The 22,192-nt window shown below is 45.9% G+C and overlaps 1 protein-coding gene across 2 annotated transcripts in view; it reads right to left on the reverse strand.

Annotated features, from left to right (window-relative positions):
- CLUAP1 (clusterin associated protein 1) overlaps positions 1–22,192 on the reverse strand; it is a 58,063-nt gene that overhangs the window by 20,447 nt on the left and 15,424 nt on the right. For both annotated transcript variants that reach the window (XM_039560581.1, XM_039560580.1), the window contains exons 6-9: positions 20,835–20,918; positions 19,151–19,284; positions 17,634–17,775; positions 1,154–1,226 (exon numbers count right to left, since the gene is read on the reverse strand). In XM_039560581.1, coding sequence (XP_039416515.1) covers positions 1,154–1,226; positions 17,634–17,775; positions 19,151–19,284; positions 20,835–20,918 — 433 coding nt within the window. The remainder of the gene's footprint in view (positions 1–1,153; positions 1,227–17,633; positions 17,776–19,150; positions 19,285–20,834; positions 20,919–22,192) is intronic.

Genomic DNA, 22,192 nt, shown 5'->3' on the forward strand with positions numbered 1-22,192 from the left:
ATTCCACATGCTTATAATTTATATTACAAATCCTGTATTTCAGCTGAAACTTCTTCACTCTGTACCTCACTGATATGAGATCAAAGATGGGCAGAAATCAGTGAATTTCCTCTTTCATGAGTTTTCTCTGAAAATCTCGGACACCAAACGAACTGGGAAGTGCAACTTTTATGTCTTTACTCAATTTCAGCTTCCATGAACTCTGCCTCTGATCTTAAGAGTTAACTTCTAGTTTCTCCCAGTGTCAAATAAAAATGCACAGATTGCAATATTAAATTCACAGGGGTAGTTCATTATGAAGTTCTGGCCGCTGTTTGGCTCAAAAAGATCTGGTTTGTGAGCTTTCTACAGAGTCTCAAGAGGTCATTAATTCCCTTGTGATCCTAATTAATTAAGAAGAAGGTTAGGAAAAAAAAAGAGAAAACACCCCCCCCCCCCAATTTTAATTGCATTCCCATTTTGCAGGTACGCTAAAATCAAACAAATGCAGGGAGGCAAATGTGGATTCTGTGGAGAAGACTGAGGATCTTACAGAAGATTTTAAGCTGTGAGTTTTCATCTGAGGAAGTTCTGATCTGTGTCATGGAGAATCATTCTGAACACAGAACCAAACTCTGTGCCATGCACTGTGGCAGGCAAGTGCTGGGGACAGAAACTGGGGACAGAAACTGGGGACAGAAAGGACACTCTGGTTGTGCAGGACACTCCAGCATGTGTGTGATGAGGTACAAACCAGCAGCACTACTCACCCCCACGAAGCTTTTGGCTGAGAGAATCCTCTGTCCAAGTCTGCTCCCAAACCAGCAATCCCACAGTGCTGGGACAAGTCTGCGTCCCCAGCCAGCCCAGGGAGGGGTGGCAGCAGTAAAATGAAGCCTAAATCTGCTCCCTGGGATTGCCCAGTGCTCAGTGGCTGACTGCGGTCATTTCTCAGCTCTGCAGGTAAAACTGGCAAGGCAGAGGAACATTCCCAGAGGTTTCGTTCCCTAGCTCACTGCTGTCCTTTTAAAGTTGTCATGATTCCACTTTTTCTAACCCTGCCTACTGACTCTGTCATCACCCCACATCCCCTTGGAAGTGGACACTTACACATGGAGTAGCCAGTACTTAGCAACTCCTCTGTTACTACAAGAGCTGAAGGAATCCCACTTACTTCCACTCTTTAGCAGGTGCTGCTCCTCCTCCTTCAGCCTGTTCTGAATAAGACGTAACATGTTGGCTGTTTCCTGCAAGAGGAAAAAAGGATTGCCTTAGGAAAGCTGCCACAGGTAGAATGGGACTAGAAAATGTCAGCATTGGAAATATTTTATGGAAAAATAGGTCTGATTTGAAACATGAAGCTCCTGCTCACTTTGAGTGGGAGGGTCAGGATATAAAGGCCAGGTCAACCAGTGCACTGAAAATCAACCTTACATCCCCACTGGGTGAAACATCACTTATCCCATGGAAAATGAGTTTATTTGTCTTCATCCCACAGAACATGACTGCTGGTGCTTTGAAAAGCAGGCTTTGGTAGTTGTTTTCAGCCAACACTCCATTAAACACCAGAACTGGTTTGTGAAATGACTTCACTTCCAAACACACACCCAAACCAGAAAGAATCCACACCTTCCCAAGCATGCAAACAAAACTGGAGCAAACAACCCTATCAATAAGCTGGAAAAGTACAGCCATGTATTTATGACACCACACTGTAGTGCAGAGGAGAACCAACCAAATGTGAAGGTCAATGACACTAAAAAACCACAGAATGGGACCTTTCTAGTCCATTTTAAATGACATTTAGCTTTAATTTAGGTAATGCTAATGGTGAATAGCAAACTGAACCTGATGGAGTAGGTAAGATACGAATGCACAGAATCAGGCACAGACAGAACCCACAACAGGAACAGGTGGCAACAGCTGATAGAAGATTTAGCCACAAATTTTGCTAATTTTAGTCTCTTCCATTCCAGTCAGGTAGAAGAGAGTTAATTAATTGTGGATTGAAGTAAGATTTTTCTGAGCCTTTGATTTCTCTATGCAAAATATGATTATAATTAAAACCACCAGTTGCTCTGATGTGATCAGACCTCCACACTTACAGCGCACTTGTGGGAAGGAAACGTGGACTCAGCCGGAATATTCATGGGACAGAGGGAAGAAAGTAAAAAGAGCATCTGAAAGTGGTTGAATGGAGCCCAACCTTTTCACACTTCCATGTGAAAATGTGTTTCTGTAAGTGTGGAAGCTGAGAAAGGAACCTCCAAGGACCACCCAGCACATGAGGAAGTTGCTGGAAACAGAGGCCTGGGGACAGACTGCAATGATCCAACACAACTCGGCATAAATACCTGTCCTGGGAATTGAAATTCATGCTGGAAAAGCTCGCAGGGAAGATGTTTCCAAGTGGAAGTGATGTGTCACCTGTACCTGGTGAGAAACCGAGCTCAGTGCCTCTCTCAAGGGGATAAACCCTGATCCAAAAATCTGCTTTGGACAACCACACAAACTGCCTGCTCTACAAACTCTCAGTGCTAACAGAGACAGGGGCTCCATGGATACCAGGAATATGGCTAACAGATGCTTGGGACCAAAGGAATAACCCTGCAAAACTGAAGCAGGTGTGACAGTGTCCAGGGGGATAAAGCAGAAAGGTCAGGATGCCAAATCCCACGGAACGAGACCCTCCAGCAGCAACTTGCATCACCAGAACTACTGAAATCTCCAAAGTGATGGGTGTATTCTGCAGGGAGGAGCTGATTTCTGCAAAAACAAGGGAGGAATAGGCACAAGCATGGTTTTTAACTTGTTTTGTGTAGATTCAGAACATTTGAAATACTCTATGGAGGAAACTGCCCCTCCTTATGAATTCCTTCTTCACAAGTAACGTGCTCCACCCCCTCAGTGCCAGCAAAGCCTTTTCAAAAATGATGAAAATTGAAACGTATGTGGACCTGAGGCAAAATTTTCAGAGGTCTCTAGCTAACAGTGTCTCCTTTGGTCATTCCAAGGCCATCCAAGGCTTCCCTCTGCATCAGTGAGTCCCAGTATTTCCTCACTGAGCCTCACAATTGCTATCATTTTTATCTTTACCTCTTCCTCCCAGCCAGTCCTAAGGGTTAAATATGGTCAGTGATTTCAGTAAGCCCCTGCACACCTTCCCAGTGCAGCCTCCCCACTGCTCTGTCCCTGGGACAAATAGATACTTGAGGGGTCAATCCCCCATGAATCCCAACCCCACTGGCTGCTGCAGCCCACACAGTGCCTATGGCAAAGAAAGGCCAAAACAGGATACAAGAAAAAGACATTTCCCAAATGTCACGGGGACGAATTCATAAGCCCGGGAAGCACATTTAGAATGTTCAAAGAGCAGTGAAATAATCAGCATAGACATAATCATTGCCTGGCACTGTAATTCCAGACACACACCACGACAGCTGAAGCTGGCAATTCCAATTTAGACAAATGAGCAGCTCCCTTACCCTCCTTCCCTGCTCCTTCCCTTCTCCCACTCTCCAGCTCTGAGAAAAGCACTTGTGCAGCGACACAAAAGGAACCTGCTGCAAACGAATCCATCACAACAAAATTAAGCCAGGCAAATTCTCCACTGCAGCTCAGCATGTGCCTACCCAAGGTCCTGACTGGAGGATGAGGTGCTGCATCTGTGGGGAAAACAGCAGGGCTAAGACGGGGTTCATGAACTTAAACAACAAGAGAAATGAAGGCTAAAAGAATGTTTACCCATGCAGATGAGCCACTTCTCCCCCTTTCCTCCAGCCTTTCACCTGTGCTGCTGCCAGCAGCTCAGCTGATGTCATTGCAAGCCAGCCCAGACACTTAACTGGCAGGAAAAATGTTGTTTTTCTGCTGGTTTAGGTGTCTGAATAACTTGATGCATGGCTAGTTAAATGCCACTGTCAGCCCAGGGGACCTGCTGAGCCTGTGCATCCTCCCTTCCAGCAGCAGCCTATGGCTCCATCACTGCCACATCCTGAAAAACTCATCAAAAACTGCAGCAACAGAAAATGTTTTCAAAGGGCAGCTCCAAACCAGTCAAATCAGTGAACTGCTGGTTTCTGTCCTTAACAAGTGACATCTTCAAAGAGGGGGCAGAAGGTACGGCAAATCACAAATCTAGAAAGTAAACAGAATTTATCACTTCATTTTTTTAAGGTTTTGAATGCCTGCAACCATCACAGCTGCATTTTTTTGGCCTGAGCAGCTTCCACCTTCCAGGTGGTGGAGGTGTGACACCACCTCCCCCACATCGCAGCACCTTAGCAGATGTGGTTTGTGGCAGCTCAGCAAAGCCCAGCCTGTGCCCATCAGAGATGGTTTTCTGTTTGAGGCTGGGCACCTGTGTGTGTGATCCATGGCTCCTGAGCTGTGACAGGGCACAAGAGCTGGGGGTGATGGACTGGAATGCTGCAGGGGCTCCTTCAACACTCAGTGTTGTACCAGGGCCCAGGGGCTGCTCAAGCGTCACATTTCCCTTGCAGTGTGGCAGGGTGACAGCTCCATGAAAGCAGAGATGTGACGTGCCCTGTGCTCGTGCAGCTCCCTCAGGGAACAGCCTGACTGCCTTGGGATGCTGGATGGGTAGGAGCCACTATTTAATCCCCTGCTGAGTCTCTCCAGTAAAAACAGCAGGAGCTGTAGCAGCAAACACTCTCTGGATCCTCCTCTACAAGTGAATTTTACTCACATAAAGTGGCAGCTCCCACTGAGGAATCACGGTGTCAAATCAACACAATTTAAATACCAATTAACACAAAATCCAAACCAACCTGCCCCTTCAGAGAGACTCCCAGGACTTTCAGGGTACCAGGGATCGCTGGGGCTCAAAATCCTGCCTTAGGGGCAGACAGATGGAAATTCTCCTCCTCTGCCTCATACATTATGCAGCCTCTCCTGGGTGTAAATCTGCCCAAAGGATTCATTTTTGCAAACAGCTGAGGGAAATAGGCAGCAAGGCAGGGCTTTCCTGCTGATACTGAGATCCCCTAATAACCCTGGCTCCAAGGGACCTTGCAAAGTCCCAGTCCAACCTCCTGCTCCAAGCAGGACCAGCAGTGGGATCAGATCACAGTGCTCAGGGCTGGAGCTTGTTGGGTCCTAAAGATCTCCAAGGGAGGGACCTGCATGTCCAAAGGGTGCAAAAGTTTCCTGACAGCAGGTCAGGATGACTTCTCCTTGCTGGTGACCTGTCCTGGGGCTCTCAGCACAAGTGCTCAGGTGTCCTTAGTCACCAGTGATGTCCCAGCTTTCCATGCAGGCCCTTGGCCAGTGACACACAAAGGCTTCTCAATCAAGTAAGTTTCACCTGTGTTTACAATCAACTGGGCTTTTTTTCATGCCCATTTTCTGTTGTTACAGAAATGTTACCTGTCCAGCACACTCCACTCAAGTAAAATGTCTGGGTTTTGTAGATGGGAGTTTGAACGAGACAGTACAGATATTCTGCATCTCAGTCGTCTTTAACTGGCAAAGCAGATGATTTTCCATCTAATACCTCGGAAAGTCTTTGCAATAAAATGTGTCAGAATGTTTTAACATGCTCTCATGTCCTGCTCTCTGCACAAGTAAAACAGCAATGCTGAGTTCCAGTGTGCAGGCTCTGGGGTGGGAGGGGTGCTTGGGGTTGTTTTGTTTTTAAACAGAGGCCGTGGAGAACACCCCCAGCACAGCCTGCCCTGCCACTGACTCAGTGTTTGCCTTAAGGCCAGTGATCCAGGATTTAGCTAAGCCACATGACTGACTGGACTGCCAGTCCTTCATCCCAATCCTTCATCCCAGTCCTTTACGATGTACTGATGTTCCCAGGTTTTGGTTTAAACCATAACATCAAGCTAGAATTCATGAGAAATCATGAGACTGAAAACAGCTCTGCCCCTGCAGATTGCAAAGCAGCAAGTCTGACAGCTCAAAACCAGGAACAGTATGAATGATGCAGTATTTGATCCTTTAAAACAGCTCAGCTTTTTGTTGGGTTTTGGAGGGGTTTTTTTTAGCTAACCTCTAAGTTTTTTTTAAAAACACCAGCAGGATCTTGAATACAAAGAATTTGTGCCCTGCAGCCAGCTGGCAGACACAATTACCACTAAGCAGAAAGGAAAGAAGTGGGTGAAATAGGAAGGGAATAAGTACAAAAGCACAGGACAACAACTGGAGCTCACTGACTTCTTGCATTTGGATCAAGCATTTCAGTTTTTGCTTAAGCTATTCCTTTTGTTCTCAGACACACTCCCAACCCCAGAAATCTCTCTATGTCTAATGATTTCATTTTAGCAAGGGAAAACAATATTTCCTTCTGTTTTTCTCAGGAGTGATTTACAGTGCTCCCACTGCTCTGGAGTACCCTTGGAGGAGACCAATTTGCTGCTGGATTGAAGGGCTCAGCTCACCTTGACTTCATCTGGGCAGCTGCTCCTTCCTTTGTCACAGAACAAAGCACCTGGGATCAGCTCCTGCTACACTGAGGCAGCTGGTTTTGGTGAGAGAGTGGCCACTCATTCAGCAGGAGGGAGATAAAGGATGAGGAGAAACCATGAGGTGCCTGATGAGAATGTTACAACTCTCAATGACAAGAAATCTGCCAAGGACAACGGGAAAGGGACTGAAGTTCATGAGCTACCAACCCGCCTGGAGTTGTTCTTTAAGAGCAGTGATGACGTTTCCTGGATGCTGAACTACTGTTAAATACCTCACCCAAAATTCATGCTCTGAATGGGAGCATGGCTGTAGTTATGTCTGACTAGACCTGACTGTAATGCTGCAGGGTTTGTTCCTTTTTATTCTGTTGAGGAATGGTGGGAGAGACACAAGATCCACCTGAAACAGTGGGGCTGAAGAACCTTTATCATCAGGCTGGCTCAGCTATGAGCAGGGCTTTGAGCGAGGTCTGGCAGGGAATGATGGTGATGATGATGATCCTGACAAGAAACAGGCCACTGTGAACGGGCTCTGGAATGTTCCTTGTGAAGGCAAAACAAGTGGGATCCCATCTCATGTGCCTGAACACAAGTACATCCATTGTAGGAAACAGAACAGGAGGAATCAGAGTGTGCATGGCTGTGATCCCACAGGGATTACAGAAATATGGTATCTCCTAATAAATTCTGGCACACCAGCTCCAGAGCTCACATTTATCAAAATAATCAATTAGACCTGTTAGATCACTACTGAAGGGCACTTTCATCAAGAGAAGCCACAAAAACACCCCAGAAGTTCCTTGAAAGGTTTCTTTTTTCAAGGACAAACATGTTAATTAACAGAGTGTCTTTCATGCTATCAAGAAAATTAGGGGGAAAGCACAAATGCTTTCTAATGTGAGGGCAATGTTTCATCAAGGAAAGCAATCAGAGCAAAAAAACCTAGCATGGGTTTTCATAGAATCACAGAATCTTCAATCAGAAAAGACTTCTGAGGTCAAGTCCAACCTTGTCAACTTAACCATGTCCTCAAGTGCCACATCCACTGTTTTTTGAATGCTTCCAAGGATGGTGACCCCACCACTGCCTGTCCCAATGCCTTTCTGGGAAGAGATATCCAACCTGAACCTCCCCTGGCACAACTTGAGGCCATTTCCCTTTGTCCTATTGCCAGCTATGATAACTTTGTTTTGGGGGAATGTCTTTAGGAAGGAAAACTTGCATCAGGGATGTGTGGGAAAGGTGTCCAGCAGAGCTTTCACATGGGGTCACACGAGTAGCAGAGACAGAAAAAGATGGAATTTTTGGCTGAGGATACACCAATGCAGCTCTCAATGACACCAGCTCAGGCTACACAGAGCCAGACAGTGAAGTGCATTCAAAACCAACCCACAGTCCCTGTTTTAAAATCAGATTGGTTTAACACTTCTCACACACTTCTTCCTAAAGCTCCTGTCATTGCTTAGCAAGTCCTGACTTCATCCAGCCCCAGCACTGCAGCACCCACAGATGAACTGGAGTTGGAAGGGAACAGCACACTCTAGAACCTGAGAGGCAGATCCTGAGACCTGAGGCAGGGCAGCTCCGCTGGAATGAACAGACTGAGCAGGAAGGTCTCACCCACACATCAACACCTTCCCTCTGGGAACTCAACACAAGGAGCAGATTATGCAGGGTGAGGAATGGCAGCCTGGTAATTGTTCCCACCCTATGGAATGTGTTTCCTGACCTGGGTGCCCTGCTCATGCTCTGTGTGAACTCTCTTTGCCTCCCTCTAAGCTCTCCCCTCGTATCCTCACACAGTAAATGAGTAATCCTCCCCCCCGGCACGATTCTGGAGTGACTTTTGGTACAATAGAAAACCTTTCTGCACAGGTTACTGCATTTTTTACTGTGCACATTACGTGTTTTCTACAGGAATGATCAAACAGTGCACAGCTGGCCCAAAGAGGCTGCACAGTGTCTGTCCTTGGAGGCTTTAAGGACTGCACTGGATAAAATCTGATGCCACATCTGACCTTGCTTGGAACTGAATGAATCTGTCAACCAGTGACCAAGAGAGCAGGTTTAAAAGTGATTTATTTAGTTGATTAGTTTTCTATTGAAAAAACCCCAAAATACAACAAACAAAGCCCAATTCAAAACTTTCCACCTCGAATACTTCTCTGCACTGCTGTGCTGTGCTGGTTTCAAGGCCAGATTGGAGGGGCTTGGAGCACCCTGGGCTGGTGGAAGGTGCCCTTGCCCATGGCCCTCTATGAGCTCCCTCCCAACCCAAACCATTCTTTGGTGTAGGAAATACTCCTGACCCATCCAGGAACCACAAGTCAGAGCCAAGGGAGCAGAACATCCAAGGAAACAGCACTGAGCTCCTGCTGAGGATTTGTGTGACTGCCCATGGCAGGGCACAGCTCAGGAGGACTGTGCAGATACAGAAGACAGAAGGATTGGGAAGGCACTGGCAGAGGCTGCACGAGAGCAGTGCAGGACACAGGCCTTTAAATCATCTGCCAGCACTGAGAGAAATCTAAACAGAACTAAGGAAAGAAGTTAAAAAAGAGATCCAGACATTTTCTGCTCAGAATTTTCCAGTCAAAATCCTTTCATACAAGAAGCTTCAGGTCAGCAATACCACAGACAAATTCAGGACTTTATCCTCTGGATCAGATGTGTTCTGTATTCAGCATTACATACAATCCAAATTTCCCATAATGACAACTCTCCATTTTTCCTATTTGCTTTTGTGGAAGGGATGAATTCTAATGACTCAATACCAGCTCATCAAACATTCCCTTCATGGATTACATTTTTATTGTAGCAAGCTTACAAGTGATCCTGTTTGGATGTGTAATTTGTTTGATTTAATGTACAATTCTGCAATGTAAACCTGGGGTCACTTTGCAGTGCCTGAAGAAATCATCATCCAAATTAACACTGATTGGAAGTTGGGAATCACAGCAGTATCTTGTTCACCAGCACAGAGCAGCCACTGCCTCATCCCTGCCAGACTCTGACACCTGAATTATCCTCTGCCTGTGTCACAAAGCTCAGGTGTTCCAAGGGGGTTGGGATTATTCACACTTTTCAAGGAGACTGTTTACTGTATTAAAGGGCAGCTGTTCTTGGTGAACTTGAGGGTTCCAGGAACTGATAATGGATTCTGCTGCCTTCTGTCTGAGATCAATTAGCTCAATACAGCCCCTATTTCTGCCAGCAAGAGCCTCTTCACCAGGGGGCTGACACACACTTCAGTTTATTCCTGATCTCCCACCCAAATTCAGTGGCAGCACCATCAAGCCTCTCTCTAACTCTTGTCAGAGCCCAAGCTCAGGAATCACAAAGCTGGTTTTTACCATTTCTCCAGCTTGAAAACATTTGCACTCCTACTTCCTGCTCCCCAGGACAATGCTCTACCTACTCCTTAGATGACTGGAATAAAACTATTTTCAAACATCTCCTTGTGGTGGGGTGGAGAAGAAGGAAGTGCAGATGAGTAATGATGCAGACAAACCTCTTTAGCAGGGCGATGACAAGCACTGCTTCTAGGATTGTTCATGCATCAGGCTCTGATTCTTTAACACAAAAGAGCAGCTAAATCATTTCTGGGCAACCAGCAATGGACAACACCAGCAGGTTTCACCTTACACATCCTGCTTCTCTGGTTTCCATAGCTCTGTTCTTCTCCACAAAATAGCAGGGACACAGGATAGCTTCACTGCAGTTTACTCTATGGATTAAGAAACTGGAGCTGTTGGTTTAAACACCCTTGTGGCTGAGCAGGATGCACTCTCTGAAGTTTCCCAGTAGAAGGTGGCCACCAGCAGGTATTTCCAGGGAATGTGGCACTGCCAAGGGGAGTCAGACCCTGTTTAACAGGCCAGGCTCTGACCAGGGCAGGCTCCTCCTCACTCCTCTCAGAGATGGGACAAAGCCTGAGTAGGAGACTCAGAGTCACAGCTCTCCAGGTCAGCAAATTTAAAAACCAGGAGAGTCTCACCATGTAGTGGCCTACAATGGAGGTTTCCACTGATTCTGGAACTACATCACGCTCAAGGTAAGTTCAAATGGGAATGGAACTGGATTTCCAGCAAAATAAATATGATCCCAGCCCCGAGGCAGAAAGGAGTGCAGTTTGTCCTGGGATTTCTTACCTTTCCGTGCTCCTGCTGTTTGACCCTGCTGCAAAGCTGCTGAAATGCAGAGTTGGGCCCACGGGTTACCCAACATCAGAATCCTCTCCAAAGGATCCCGACAGTATCCCAGAGCTCTGGGAGGAGGAGGCAGGGACCGCACAGGGCAGTGACTCCCCCTGCCAGCCCATGCCAAGGCCTCTGCCAGGACATTCATCCCAGTGGGCCACCTGTGCACAGTGTCCCACTTTCACATCTCACAGAACTCAACTAGGAATTGCTTTCATGCAGCCAGAAAACTGAGAATTATTTTCCTGTTTAAAGACTCAGACCCTACTGTTTTGCACCTGATGAGATTATGCATGTTTATGCAAATCAAAATGCCACGCTCACAGCTCCTTTTCTCCACTAAGTACCTGCAGCAGAGCATAAACCCCCTCAATTTCCTATACATCATTTTAACACTACCTACTTACGTCATTTGGTGCAAAGCACCAAACATCAGTCCCAAATTAAGTTGTTTTAGCTTTTTCTTTCAAACAATCACCTGTTTAAATGTTTCTCAATGATTTAAATGTTGATCTCTGGGGAAAAAAGAGAAATTGATCTTCCTGATCAGCATTTGTTTCAAGTAATCTGGTTCCTATTCTGAGTGAATTTCAAGTGATTTTTGTTACATAATTCAGACATCTAAAGTCTTTGTGAATATTCAAAAGGATAATACAGGGAAGACAGGAAGACCATAATATGAACCTTACATTTACTCATCTTCCTCCCAAATGAAGCTTGGTAAAGAGAAGGTGTAAAACCTACAAGGCAGCACTTTGGAATGCACTAGGGACCATTCTTGTGCACTGCTTCTTCTCCACTGGAGTCACTGCACAAAAAATTCAGTGAGACAAGTTAAGAACCAAATTTATTAGAGATCAGTCAGTTCTGATTTCTCTTTCTGACAGTCAGCCGTGGATTTCCAAGCCATGCTGTCAGTGAGAGTCACTACATCTCACACTTCACAGAAACAACTGCTGTCATGACAGAGAAACTCACCCTGGCTCCAAAACTCAGCAGATCCTCCTTGTGTTCCTTCCCCAAGTGCAGAGTATTTAATTTATAAAAGAATGAGCACAGATTTGTAACAGCAGCAAGAAAGAACCAGACTGAGCAACCTTTACAGGGGGTTCATATCCAACCACAGCACCAAGCCCTGAGGCACAAGGAACCTCTTTACCCCTTCAGGGGCTGCTGGAGGCAGAATATGAATCTTTCCATTGCTCAGAAAAGCCTGTAAGTGATTTGGGATTCAATAATTTCTTGTTTGATCTCTAGCTCTGTGATGAAATGAGCTCTAGAGTCTGACAGACATGAAGAACCTGAAGCTGTGAGTCAAATGACCCCAAATCTGGGATCCTAAAGCAAGTTTGTCACCTACCTGGCACATCAGATATCCAGAGAATCCCTATGAAAAGATCCCTACGGATCTTTGAGCACTGAGTTGATCTGACTGAGATCAATTGAACTGATCTCAACTGTTTTCATTTCCCAAAAAGTTCTCCTACAGCTTTAAGGGGAGGCAGTATCACCAGAGCTCCAGGAGCAGGTGGGCACGTCTGCCTCAGGGCAGTTGCCATGCTATTGGCAGGGGACTGCAGAATTTTATTTCAGTGGAATGAATGCACACAGAACATTTCCATCTTCCCTAATGCACCCTCCACATGCCCTCCCACCTTCTCTCTATCTCCAGCTTCTCCTTTCTGTGACCATCATTTCACAGCCAATAATTTCTTTTGTCCTTTTCTCCTACGCTCCACCGCCCCTACTCTCTCCCTGTGCATTCCCTTCCCCCTGCCCTAAGTTTTTCCACATTTCCCCACTGATTTCTGTGTCTCAGTGCACCAATTGTGTCACGCTTGTACACTGCACTAAAAGCCAAAATAGAAGCAATCAACAATGCAGCAGCCCGGGCTTACTTTTACATCTGATATTCCACACAGTTCAGCAATGCTGGACCAGGAGTGCTCTCCTGGCACCTGTAAAATGTTTAAAGCAGTCATAATTCAAATGCACATTACTTAGAAGATTAGAGACTGTAACCAACTGCTTTTCATGTTAACCTTGTGCTGGCTATGGCAGCAAACAGCTGTCACAGTGGGAATGCTGAATTCAGTACTTAAGAGGAACAGCTCAGTGCAAAAAGCAGCAGAACCAAGGGGTACCTCAGAGTGGAGCAGAACTCAGATATCCCTATTTATTATTATGTGCATATTCAGAAGCACTGATAAAAAAAGAGTTTAATGAAGAGGGGATTTTATTTGGAGAGGGTGGGTTGCAAAGGATAAGTCACAACACAGTCTGTTTATTTGGAATTCCATGATTAACCACGAAGGACTGATAGTGCATAGAATCAATCATGGAATGGTTTGGCTTGGAAGGGACCTTAAAGCTCATCTTGTTCCACACCCTGCCATGGGCAGGGGCACCTCCCACTGGCCCAGGGTGCTCCAAGCCCCAATGTCCAGCCTGGCCTTGGACACTTCCAGGGATCCAGGGGCAGCCACAGCTGCTCTGGGCACCCTGTGCCAGGGCCTCCCCACACTCCCAGGGAAGGATTTCTTCTCAATATCCAATCTAAACCTCTCCTCTTTTGGTTTAAAGCCATTCCCCATTGTTCTATCACTACATGCCCATGGAAACCCCATAATGATGAAAAGAAAAGCACTTTAAGCAATCCCAAACCAAAGATAATGACTCAGAACATCCTCATCCCTGTGTCCACCACTTCATGGCATTCCTCAGCTGAGATGAAACACTAACAGCATAAAAACAGTCTGAAAATACCTTAGGAGAAAGCAGCTGAAGAGGAAAGTACTTCTGGGGTGTCCTCTGAGAAGCACAAGAAAGAATAAGCACATTCTCTCCAGGGAAAAGGAAAATGCTGAAGGATATTGCCAAGTTATGCTGGCATTACATAAGCTAATTCCAAAACCACCTTTTTGAACTGTATTGGTCTGTGTTGTCCTTTAAAAGAGAGGCATTCATTTATAATCCAGAGAGAATTTCAACCCCCAAATCTAAAAAAACCCTGAAGTTGGGTTTTTTAGAACAGCCAAAGTTCTAATAGTTTCTGTGTGTAAACATCCGAAACTATTCCATCTTAGAAACAGGGTAAAAATGAATTAAGTCTGCTGAATCTTTTTAAAAAGCAGAAAGATAAGGCCAAATCTTTGAGGAGACATGGCTCATAAATCCCTGCCTTGGCACAGAACTGTAGGAAGATGGATTAATTCCATGAACAGCACAAAGGAACAGAAGGAGAATAAAAGAAGTAAAGAAGGTGAAGGAAACTGCAAAGACAAAAGGCCCTTGTTTAAATTCCTCACATCCATGAGCAAGCAGTGCATGACAGTTTGTCAAGAAGTGTGAGAAACTCACTCTAAAGACGAGTCATGCATGGACTTCTGCCTTCTCCAGGTGATAATGGATAATCATTTTGTATTTTTCATCTATTTCAAAGGGCTCCCACATCAGATGGGCAGGTGCTCAGCAGGAGCTCCTTCACCACCAATTAACTCTTGGGTTCAGACTCAACACGAGCCCTTCAGGTCTTTTAACACAGGTTTCTCAGCCCAGTGCCTGGCAGGAGACTCCCACTGATCACATTCCAGCCACTGCTCCATGGGACTGACACGGGCAGGCAAAGGATCAGGAGGCTCAGGACAACACCAGGAGCCACATGGGGCTGGACACCCACAGCATGGAAAAACCACCTTAAAAATTTACACAACCACCAGCTCTGGAGGGGCTGAAGCGCCTCAACTGCTCAGTGGCACTTAATTAAAGTATTTAAATCACTTTGCTAATTAGGAACTGCACTCTGGTCCAGGTTGGTGGCTGGGTATACCCAACCACTCTTGAGTCTAACTGCAGCACAGATTAGGTTCATTATTCAGCAACAGGCTCTCAATCAGAGCCAAAACTCCTCAAAACATGGACTAAGTCAAGGAGAGGGGCCCAGGAATCAGTGCTCAGAACAGCACAGGGAGTGCTGGATTAATCTAATTACACTGCTGATGCTTTTTGCTGGCAAGCTATTTAGCAAATACACAGCAATGATAAAAGAATTGCCTCATGCTGCTACTGCAGAAGTTAATTAAGATTTGTTTGGTGGAACAAAAGACAAATCAGGGTTGGGGAAAAAATCAACATAATTTTTAGTGTTTCAGACAGCTGGAGAGAGTGTGCTTTAAAATGGATTAAATGTAATTATCCTTGTTATTTTTTCCTCTGTTGATGCTGAAAATGACACAAGATTATAAACTGTAGGACAACATGCAAAACATTGTTTTGGAGCCAATTGTTCTCTTTTTCTTTAAAGCATGTAATAACACACAGTTTTGCCTCACCATGAAGCAGCCAAAGTGTGGAAGCACCACCTGAAAAGCAGATCAAGACTGAAAGAAGTGAGAGACGTATCCTTGTGTTCCAGGTTGGCCAGAGATTAATCCAAAATGGATTCAACAGTGCATCCCCTCACTGGTTTGGAAACAGGAGTGCACCAGCAAGTCTCTAGGTTTAGCTGGGATCCAGCTTAGAATCATGGAATGGTTTGGGTTGGAAGGGAACTTAAAGCTCATCCCATTCCATCCCCCTGCCATGGGCAGAGACACCTTCCACTAGACCAGGTTGCTGCTAGAATTCCTTCCCAATATCCCATCCAGCCCTGCCCTCTGGCAGTGGGAAGCCATTCCTCCTGTCCTGTCACTCCAGGCCCTTGTCCCAAGTCCCTCTCCAGCTCTCCTGGAGCCCCTTCAGGCACTGGATGCTGCTCTAAAGTTTCCCCAGAGCCTTCTCCTCTCCAGATGAAATTCTTCACCCTCTTTCAGTCCCCAGATCCTGGAGTTTGATTTGGAGGACTGACATCTCATAATGACTTCGAATCACAGTTTGGACTCCAGCATTCCTGAATATTTGGCTGGAAGAGAGACACACACTCCTCTTCTTCTACCAGAGCAACAGCTTCTGCAGCAAAGCACTCGTGGCTGCCTGAGTCACTATTCCTGCCCACAAAGAGATGGTCAGAGTCTCATCCTTTATATGTTTCAAGTATTTTTAGGGACAACTGATAGAAATGTGCAGAGCAAACCCACATCTTTTTGTCATCAGCTTTTATACTCTATAATTCTGCACTAAACTGGAGCATTGTTCCCTGCTTATCCTAGGAAACCATATGGGTAGAGTCCCAGGAGTCTCACAGAAAGAAGGAGAAAAAAAGGAAAATAAAGTGTGCTCTCCATATTCTAAGCACGGCACAGCTGTGAGTGACAAAGGCTTTTTCTTTGTCTTATTATCTTTTAACAAAAATCCCCTGAAGAGCTGAGCACCAACTCATTAACAAAGTTCTGCACATGAATTCATAAACAGTTTTGGGTAGCTCTGTTCAAAGCATTTCTCCTTTGGCTGTGAAGTCTCAGTGGCATTTGAACAGAAGGGATAAATCAGATTTTAGGCTTCACTTCAAGATTATGATTTACTTGAAGACTTTTTTTGGGGGGGGGCAAGGATATGGTGAAGAACTAGAACAGAGAGCTAGAACTGACTTCAGATATAAGGTGAAAAAACTTCTACAGAGACAGTGCTTGTGAAAAGGGGGCCTGATGGGAAACTGGTTCACAGGGACTACCAAGTTGCCAAGTGCCCACATGAGCTTTGAAAAGATATTTTATCCCTCAAGCAAATAATGCAGCAAAATATTTGAGACTTCTTAACAGCATGGCTTTCCCTGTGTCCAAAAGGTGGTGGTGGAATGAGGAAACATTGATTATCAGTGGGTTAATTGGCTGCACTGGTGAGGCCCCAGCTCGAGTGCTGTGTCCAGTTCTGGGCCCCTCACAACAGAAAGGACATTGAGGGGCTGGAGCACCACAAGGGTCTGGAGAACTCCTGAGGGAGCTGGGAAAGGGGCTCAGCCTGGAGAAAAGGAGGCTCAGGAGGGACCTTTTGACTCTCCACAAGTCCCTGACAGGAGGGGGCAGCCAGGAGGGGGTCGGACTCTGCTCGAAGGGAACAGGGACAGGAGGAGAGGGAACGGCCTCAGGCTGGGCCAGGGAAGGGGAAGGTTGAACATCAGGAGGAATTTCCTCATGGAAAGGGTGATTAAACACTGCAAGGGGCTGACCAGGGAGGGAATGGTAGAGTCCCCATCCCTGGAGGTGTCCAAGGAAAGCCTGGATGTGGCACTCAGTGCTCTGGGCTGGGTGACAAGGTGGGGATGGGTCCCAGGTTGGACTCGATGGTCTCAGAGGTCTTTCCCAAGCCCATGGATGCTGTCATTCTGCAACTCCAGGTGTAGCACACCCAGTAGCATTAAGATCCCAGGGGAGATGGTTCACTCCAACATGTTTTCAATGAAGAACAGAAGATAGAGTGGGTAATGACTGTGAGAAGGATGACAATAAAACAAGAAGCTACTGGAAGGTGAAGGAGAGGCTGGCTGAAAGCACTGCCCAAAGAAAAGTCTGGAGCAAGACAGGATATAGATGCAGACTATCCATGAGGAGAATCACACTGAACTGATACAACTCAGCAAGCCAAGAGAAGGCAGAATTCTGCCAAACAAAACTGAAGTCTGTGAGGGGGAAGATCCCAGCACATCTGATCTCCTCATTGATGCTCTTTGCTGTTTCCATTGATGTTTTGAGGAGACTGAAGTGTCTTGTGCTGAGAAACCCTTATACATCAGCAGATAATAAAAGTAAGCCCATGCATTGTAGGTAGCAAAAGGAAAATGAGAAATTCTGAAAGCGTTCTTCATGAACAAAACCCAGCAGATGAAAATGAGTCGGAGGGCGGGGGGGGCCAGAGACTGGTGAGAGGCATCACTACACTCATTAACTTAATTAACTGAGAAAATGCAGCTGTGCTTTCGTGCTTGGCCAGGAGCAGCCACAGTCACTGGCCTGTCCCTCACCTGCCAGTCACTCAGCCAACTCCTGATGTGCTGCTTTGGAAAAGGGCATTAAAACATTTTCTGTTGCAAGGCCAAGATCTGCAGGCTGTACAGTCCTGCTGAGGATTTCCAAACTGTCTTTCTTACCTCGAACATCTCCTGCTCTGTCCGTCGATGATCATCCAGGAGCTGCTCCATGTAGGTCAGATTTCGGAATTTTTCTAGGTAAGTACTGTACTGCTTCTGCAGCTGCTCCTCAATCTTCTCGTACTCATCCATGAAAGCAGGGCTGGGGAGAGCAAGCACAAACTACTCAGTGAAACCTGCCCAGGGCAGCTGTGGCTGCCCCATCCCTGGAAGTGCTCAAGGCCAGGTTTTATGGGGCTTGCAGCTACCTGGGATACTGGAAGATGTCCCATGGCAGGGATGAGATGAGCTTTCAGGTCCCTTCCAACCCAAGCCATTCTGTGATTCTAGGAGTCTATAAACACCGCTCTGTATATGCAGAATTCTGAAATGCAATTTTGGTTTTGCAGCTGCCTTTCCATGTCTGCTAAACCAGCCTCAAAAACCTCTTGTTGTTAAGGTTTCACACTGCTTCAGAGAATAAAAGCTCAAGACAAAGCCCCTCACTAAACAATCCTGGAAATGACATAAAGCCAAGAGAAGGTTTTTGTGTACAACTCCCTTTTCCTTTCACACAGGCACAAAGGCAGCATTTTGGCCCCCTTAGAAGGCAATATGAAAATAATTATCCTGCTGTTCCACAACTGCACAAAGTTAGTGTGTAGCATGGCTGGTAAATCATCTACTTTGCTGGGGACTTACTTGCTACAAAAGTGTGCTGTCATTACAGGTTTAATTAGACTGTATGATGAAGTGATGATGTCATTACACCACAGAGCTGACTGATGCACCCAAAAAATCACTGCTGCTGCTCAGTGCTTCACACCCACCCAATCCACTTCCCACAGAGTGGGACTGATCAAAGCGTGGATTTAAATCCAGTCATTCCTTCCACCACTCCCTTGTCTAATACTTCCTCTTTTGTTTTTTTAATATGAGGTCAGATTGCAGATTGTATAAACCTGCAGGTTAATTAAGGGCCAGAAATCAACCCAGACTGTGAACCTGAACACTGTGATACCTCCAGTATCTGAAGGGGTTTACAAGGAAGGAAAGGGACTCATCATCAGGAACTGCAGTGATAGGACAAAGAGCAATGGGTTCAAACTGAAAGAAGAGAGATTTAGAGTGGATATTGGGAAGAAATTCTTCCCTGTGAGGGTGGGGAGACCCTGGCACAGGGTGCCCAGAGAAGCTGTGGCTGCCCCTGGATCCCTGGAAGTGTCCAGGGCTGGGTTGGATGGGGCTTGGAGCAGCCTGGGCTAGTGGAAGGTGTCCCTGCCATGGCAGGGGTTGAACTGGATGAGGTTTAAGCTCCTGTCCCACCCAAACCAGTCTGGGATTCCATGATTCTACAAATTTTCTGCCAGGCTGTACCACTGCCCCGAGGATCTGATCCTAACAAGGGCTGCAGAATGAAGTTTTTTAATCGGTGGTTAACAGCAGAAGCCTCTGGGAACAAAGGGACTGTTTGCAGCAGTCCCATCCTTTCTGTTCACACTCTTTCCTGCAGTAGATAATCAGTTCATGATCTTTACCGAACACTTTGGAGAGTCTGCAGCCTCTTCTGGCTTCTTTCCAGTTCCAGTTTTCGCTTTTCAATCTTGGCTTCAAAATTGGCTTCATCCAAGGCTACACTATTCAACATGTCTTTAGTCTTTTGCACTTCCTCCTGAAACAGAAGGATGGTGAACCATGGCTGGCACTGGAATAATTAAGTTTATCTTTCAGATGCTGAACATTGTTCTGGATAAACTCATCTGTGTTTACTCAAGCCGGCAATGGAAATTCAAAAGTTCTTTGTGGCCAGGATAATGAACTAACTGGACATTTACAAATGTAAAATACATTATTTTTTTTTGCCAACATTCTTAATGAAGGAAAAAACCCCACAGCTGTAACTTTAGTTTTCCTTCTCACTGAAAAAGCAGTAGAAGACAGGAAGAAGCCTATCATATGGTGTCATTAAGGTCGTTTCCAGCCTTAAAGATTCCATGATTCTCTCTGAATAAATGCAGATGAGAAATCCATTTGTTTCTTGGTACTATTTCAGGGAATTTTAAGCTTCTATCATTTTTCTTTTCTCTTCAAGATACAAGTCAGTTTAATAAAGAACTTCCTGTATCTGAGTATCTTCATCCTTTTCTAAGTTTTGCTTTATCCATTTTTTTTCAAAATCTGGGAAGCATCTTGAACATTTCAACATGTGCCACAGGAACCAGAAGGGGAAGTGGGAATATCCCAGTTGATTCCAATGAGCTGAGTACATCCAGTGTGCTCAGGCTCAAGAAACCACGCGCATCTTTTGAGGGAGAGGGAGGACTTCACTGCTGGAATTCCAGCACAGTGTTGGTGCTGCACAGCTCCAACAGGTCATTCCATGAACTGGGCCAGGATTAATTAGCCGAGTGTGTGGCACTGCTGTTTGTCAGGAAGCCAATCCCTCTCCACCATGCAGCTGTCAGTGCATCAGAACTACGGCTGGAGTAAGAAGTGCACATTAACAACATTTAGTATTCACACAGGCTGTGAGCAGGAGTAAAACACAAGGGAAGATTGCCTGGAATATCTATTGATTACCCATTGGCTGTTTAAAGCTGGGACTCCACTCCTTGTAATTACACCCTTGGACTGGATACAGTTTGCAGTTCAATAACTGATAGTAATCACTGCTGTAATTAACCTCCTCCTCACACAGTGCAGCTGAAGGTTCAGAAATTCAGGAACCCAAGCACTGGAGCAAGAACAGTGCTGGCAAGTGCAGGACAGACAAAGAAGTCCTTCAAACCAAGAAGCACAGGGATGCCCTGGCAGGACACTCATCAGCCAGTGCCAGCTCAGCTGTCCTGCTTCCAGAGCCCAGCTCCCCAGCTCCAGAGGCACCAGCACTTTTTGAGTTACCCAGGTCACTCCTTGCAGCCCTGACTGCAGAGTTCCCAGGGCTCAGACAAGGTAGCGGGGTGTGGATTTCTGTGCTGATTTGGGCAATTTTTATCCCTCCTGGAGAGCTTTTGGGGTGGAGCTCCTAACAGAGGCACAGAATATGACTGCAATGTGTTTTCTCCCAAGAGAGGGGCAAAGTGCAGCTCTTAGATGCATCAACTGCAGCTGCAGGTGATGCCTTTAGCACTCTTTACCCCATGCTGTTGATAAAAAGAGCTGATTTCTTCCTGCAGCAGAGAAATTATAATTTTACAATCAAATAAACAACATTTTGCTTACCATAACGCTGTTAATGGCAATTTTCATCACCTTCTCAGCCTCATTTATCTCCAAAGGTCTGGCAATAGATTCTGTCCTTGCTTCCTATGAAATAAAATGAACCAATATATTTCAACACTACACAAAGGAGCTAATTTATGCAGAACTGAGGGTGATCAAGCAACAATGATAGGATCATCTGCATAATAAATGGGGTAGGATTTAGTGTTTATTCACCAAGGCTGAGACAATTTAGAGAACAGGAGATGATGAAAAAGTTAAGTGAGTTGAGATTAGCAAGGAGGGAGCAGTCAAGGCTGTGTCTGACTGCAGGTACCCTTGAAGGCAGACTTTTGGCAACTGCTCTGGTTTTACAGGCAGAACAAGGTACAGAAGATTCCATCACCTGTACAACACAACCCATGAAAACACCAGTGCAGGTAAAGGAGCACAGTGTCCCAAAAGTGTGGAGCAGCAAGGACTGTGAAGCCACCAAACTGTGCCAGGCTGGTGGACACTGAGAACTGACCCTGCCAGAGCTCCAGGAGCCTTTGGACAATGCTCTCAGGCACAGAGTGGGATTGTGGGGTGTCCTGTGCAAGGCCAGGAGCTGGACTGAATGATCCCTGTGGGTCCTTCCCACTCAGAATATTCCCTGATTCCATGTGCCTCCCATGCCCATGTGAAAAATGCATGCTGCAGACGTATGGGCACCTCTGCTTCTGATACCAAGTGGGTCAGACTCCTCGAGTCCCCCGCAGTGATCCTTGTTTGGATCCCAAAGGATTAAAAAAACCTCCCCTCTCAGCAGTTTTGGGGACACAAGGGCTTGGGTGTGCACTTGTCTAATTGATGCCTTAAACACTGACCTGGTCATTACATAAAAACTTCTGATTACTTGCTTGGCACTGGAAAGGAAGAGAGGGAATTTTGCAGCTCCATGTCCCTAACACAATCTTACATTGGCAAAACATTTGGTAACCAGTGGATAAAGATGGAGAAAGCATCTCTCTCTAGAAAATACCTGATTAAGAACCTAAAAATGCTTTGTATACTTTGCCACAGGCTGTACCCAGCTCAGTACAGGAGGAATTCTGGAAGCAGATCCAGTAACTTTGGTAAGATGCCATGTCAGACTCTCCAGATTGCACAGCTCAGCTCGAGCAGAGTCTGCTCCCTTCCCACCAACTCCAGTCCAGGGAATTGCAGGGTGAACCCAAGCTGGGAGCTCATCCAGCAAAAAAATAAAAGCAGCTTTTTGTGCTGAGCTTATTCCTCTGCTGGATCAGGTCTCTGAGCAATCCCAGCACATGCTCCACAAAGGCTCATTTTCCTGGCATGGGAAAAGAAGGAGAACAAACATTCTGTTGAGGAGAGTG

The sequence above is a fragment of the Corvus cornix genome, chromosome 14 (assembly GCF_000738735.6).
Source record: "Corvus cornix cornix isolate S_Up_H32 chromosome 14, ASM73873v5, whole genome shotgun sequence".
Classification (NCBI taxonomy): domain Eukaryota; kingdom Metazoa; phylum Chordata; class Aves; order Passeriformes; family Corvidae; genus Corvus; species Corvus cornix.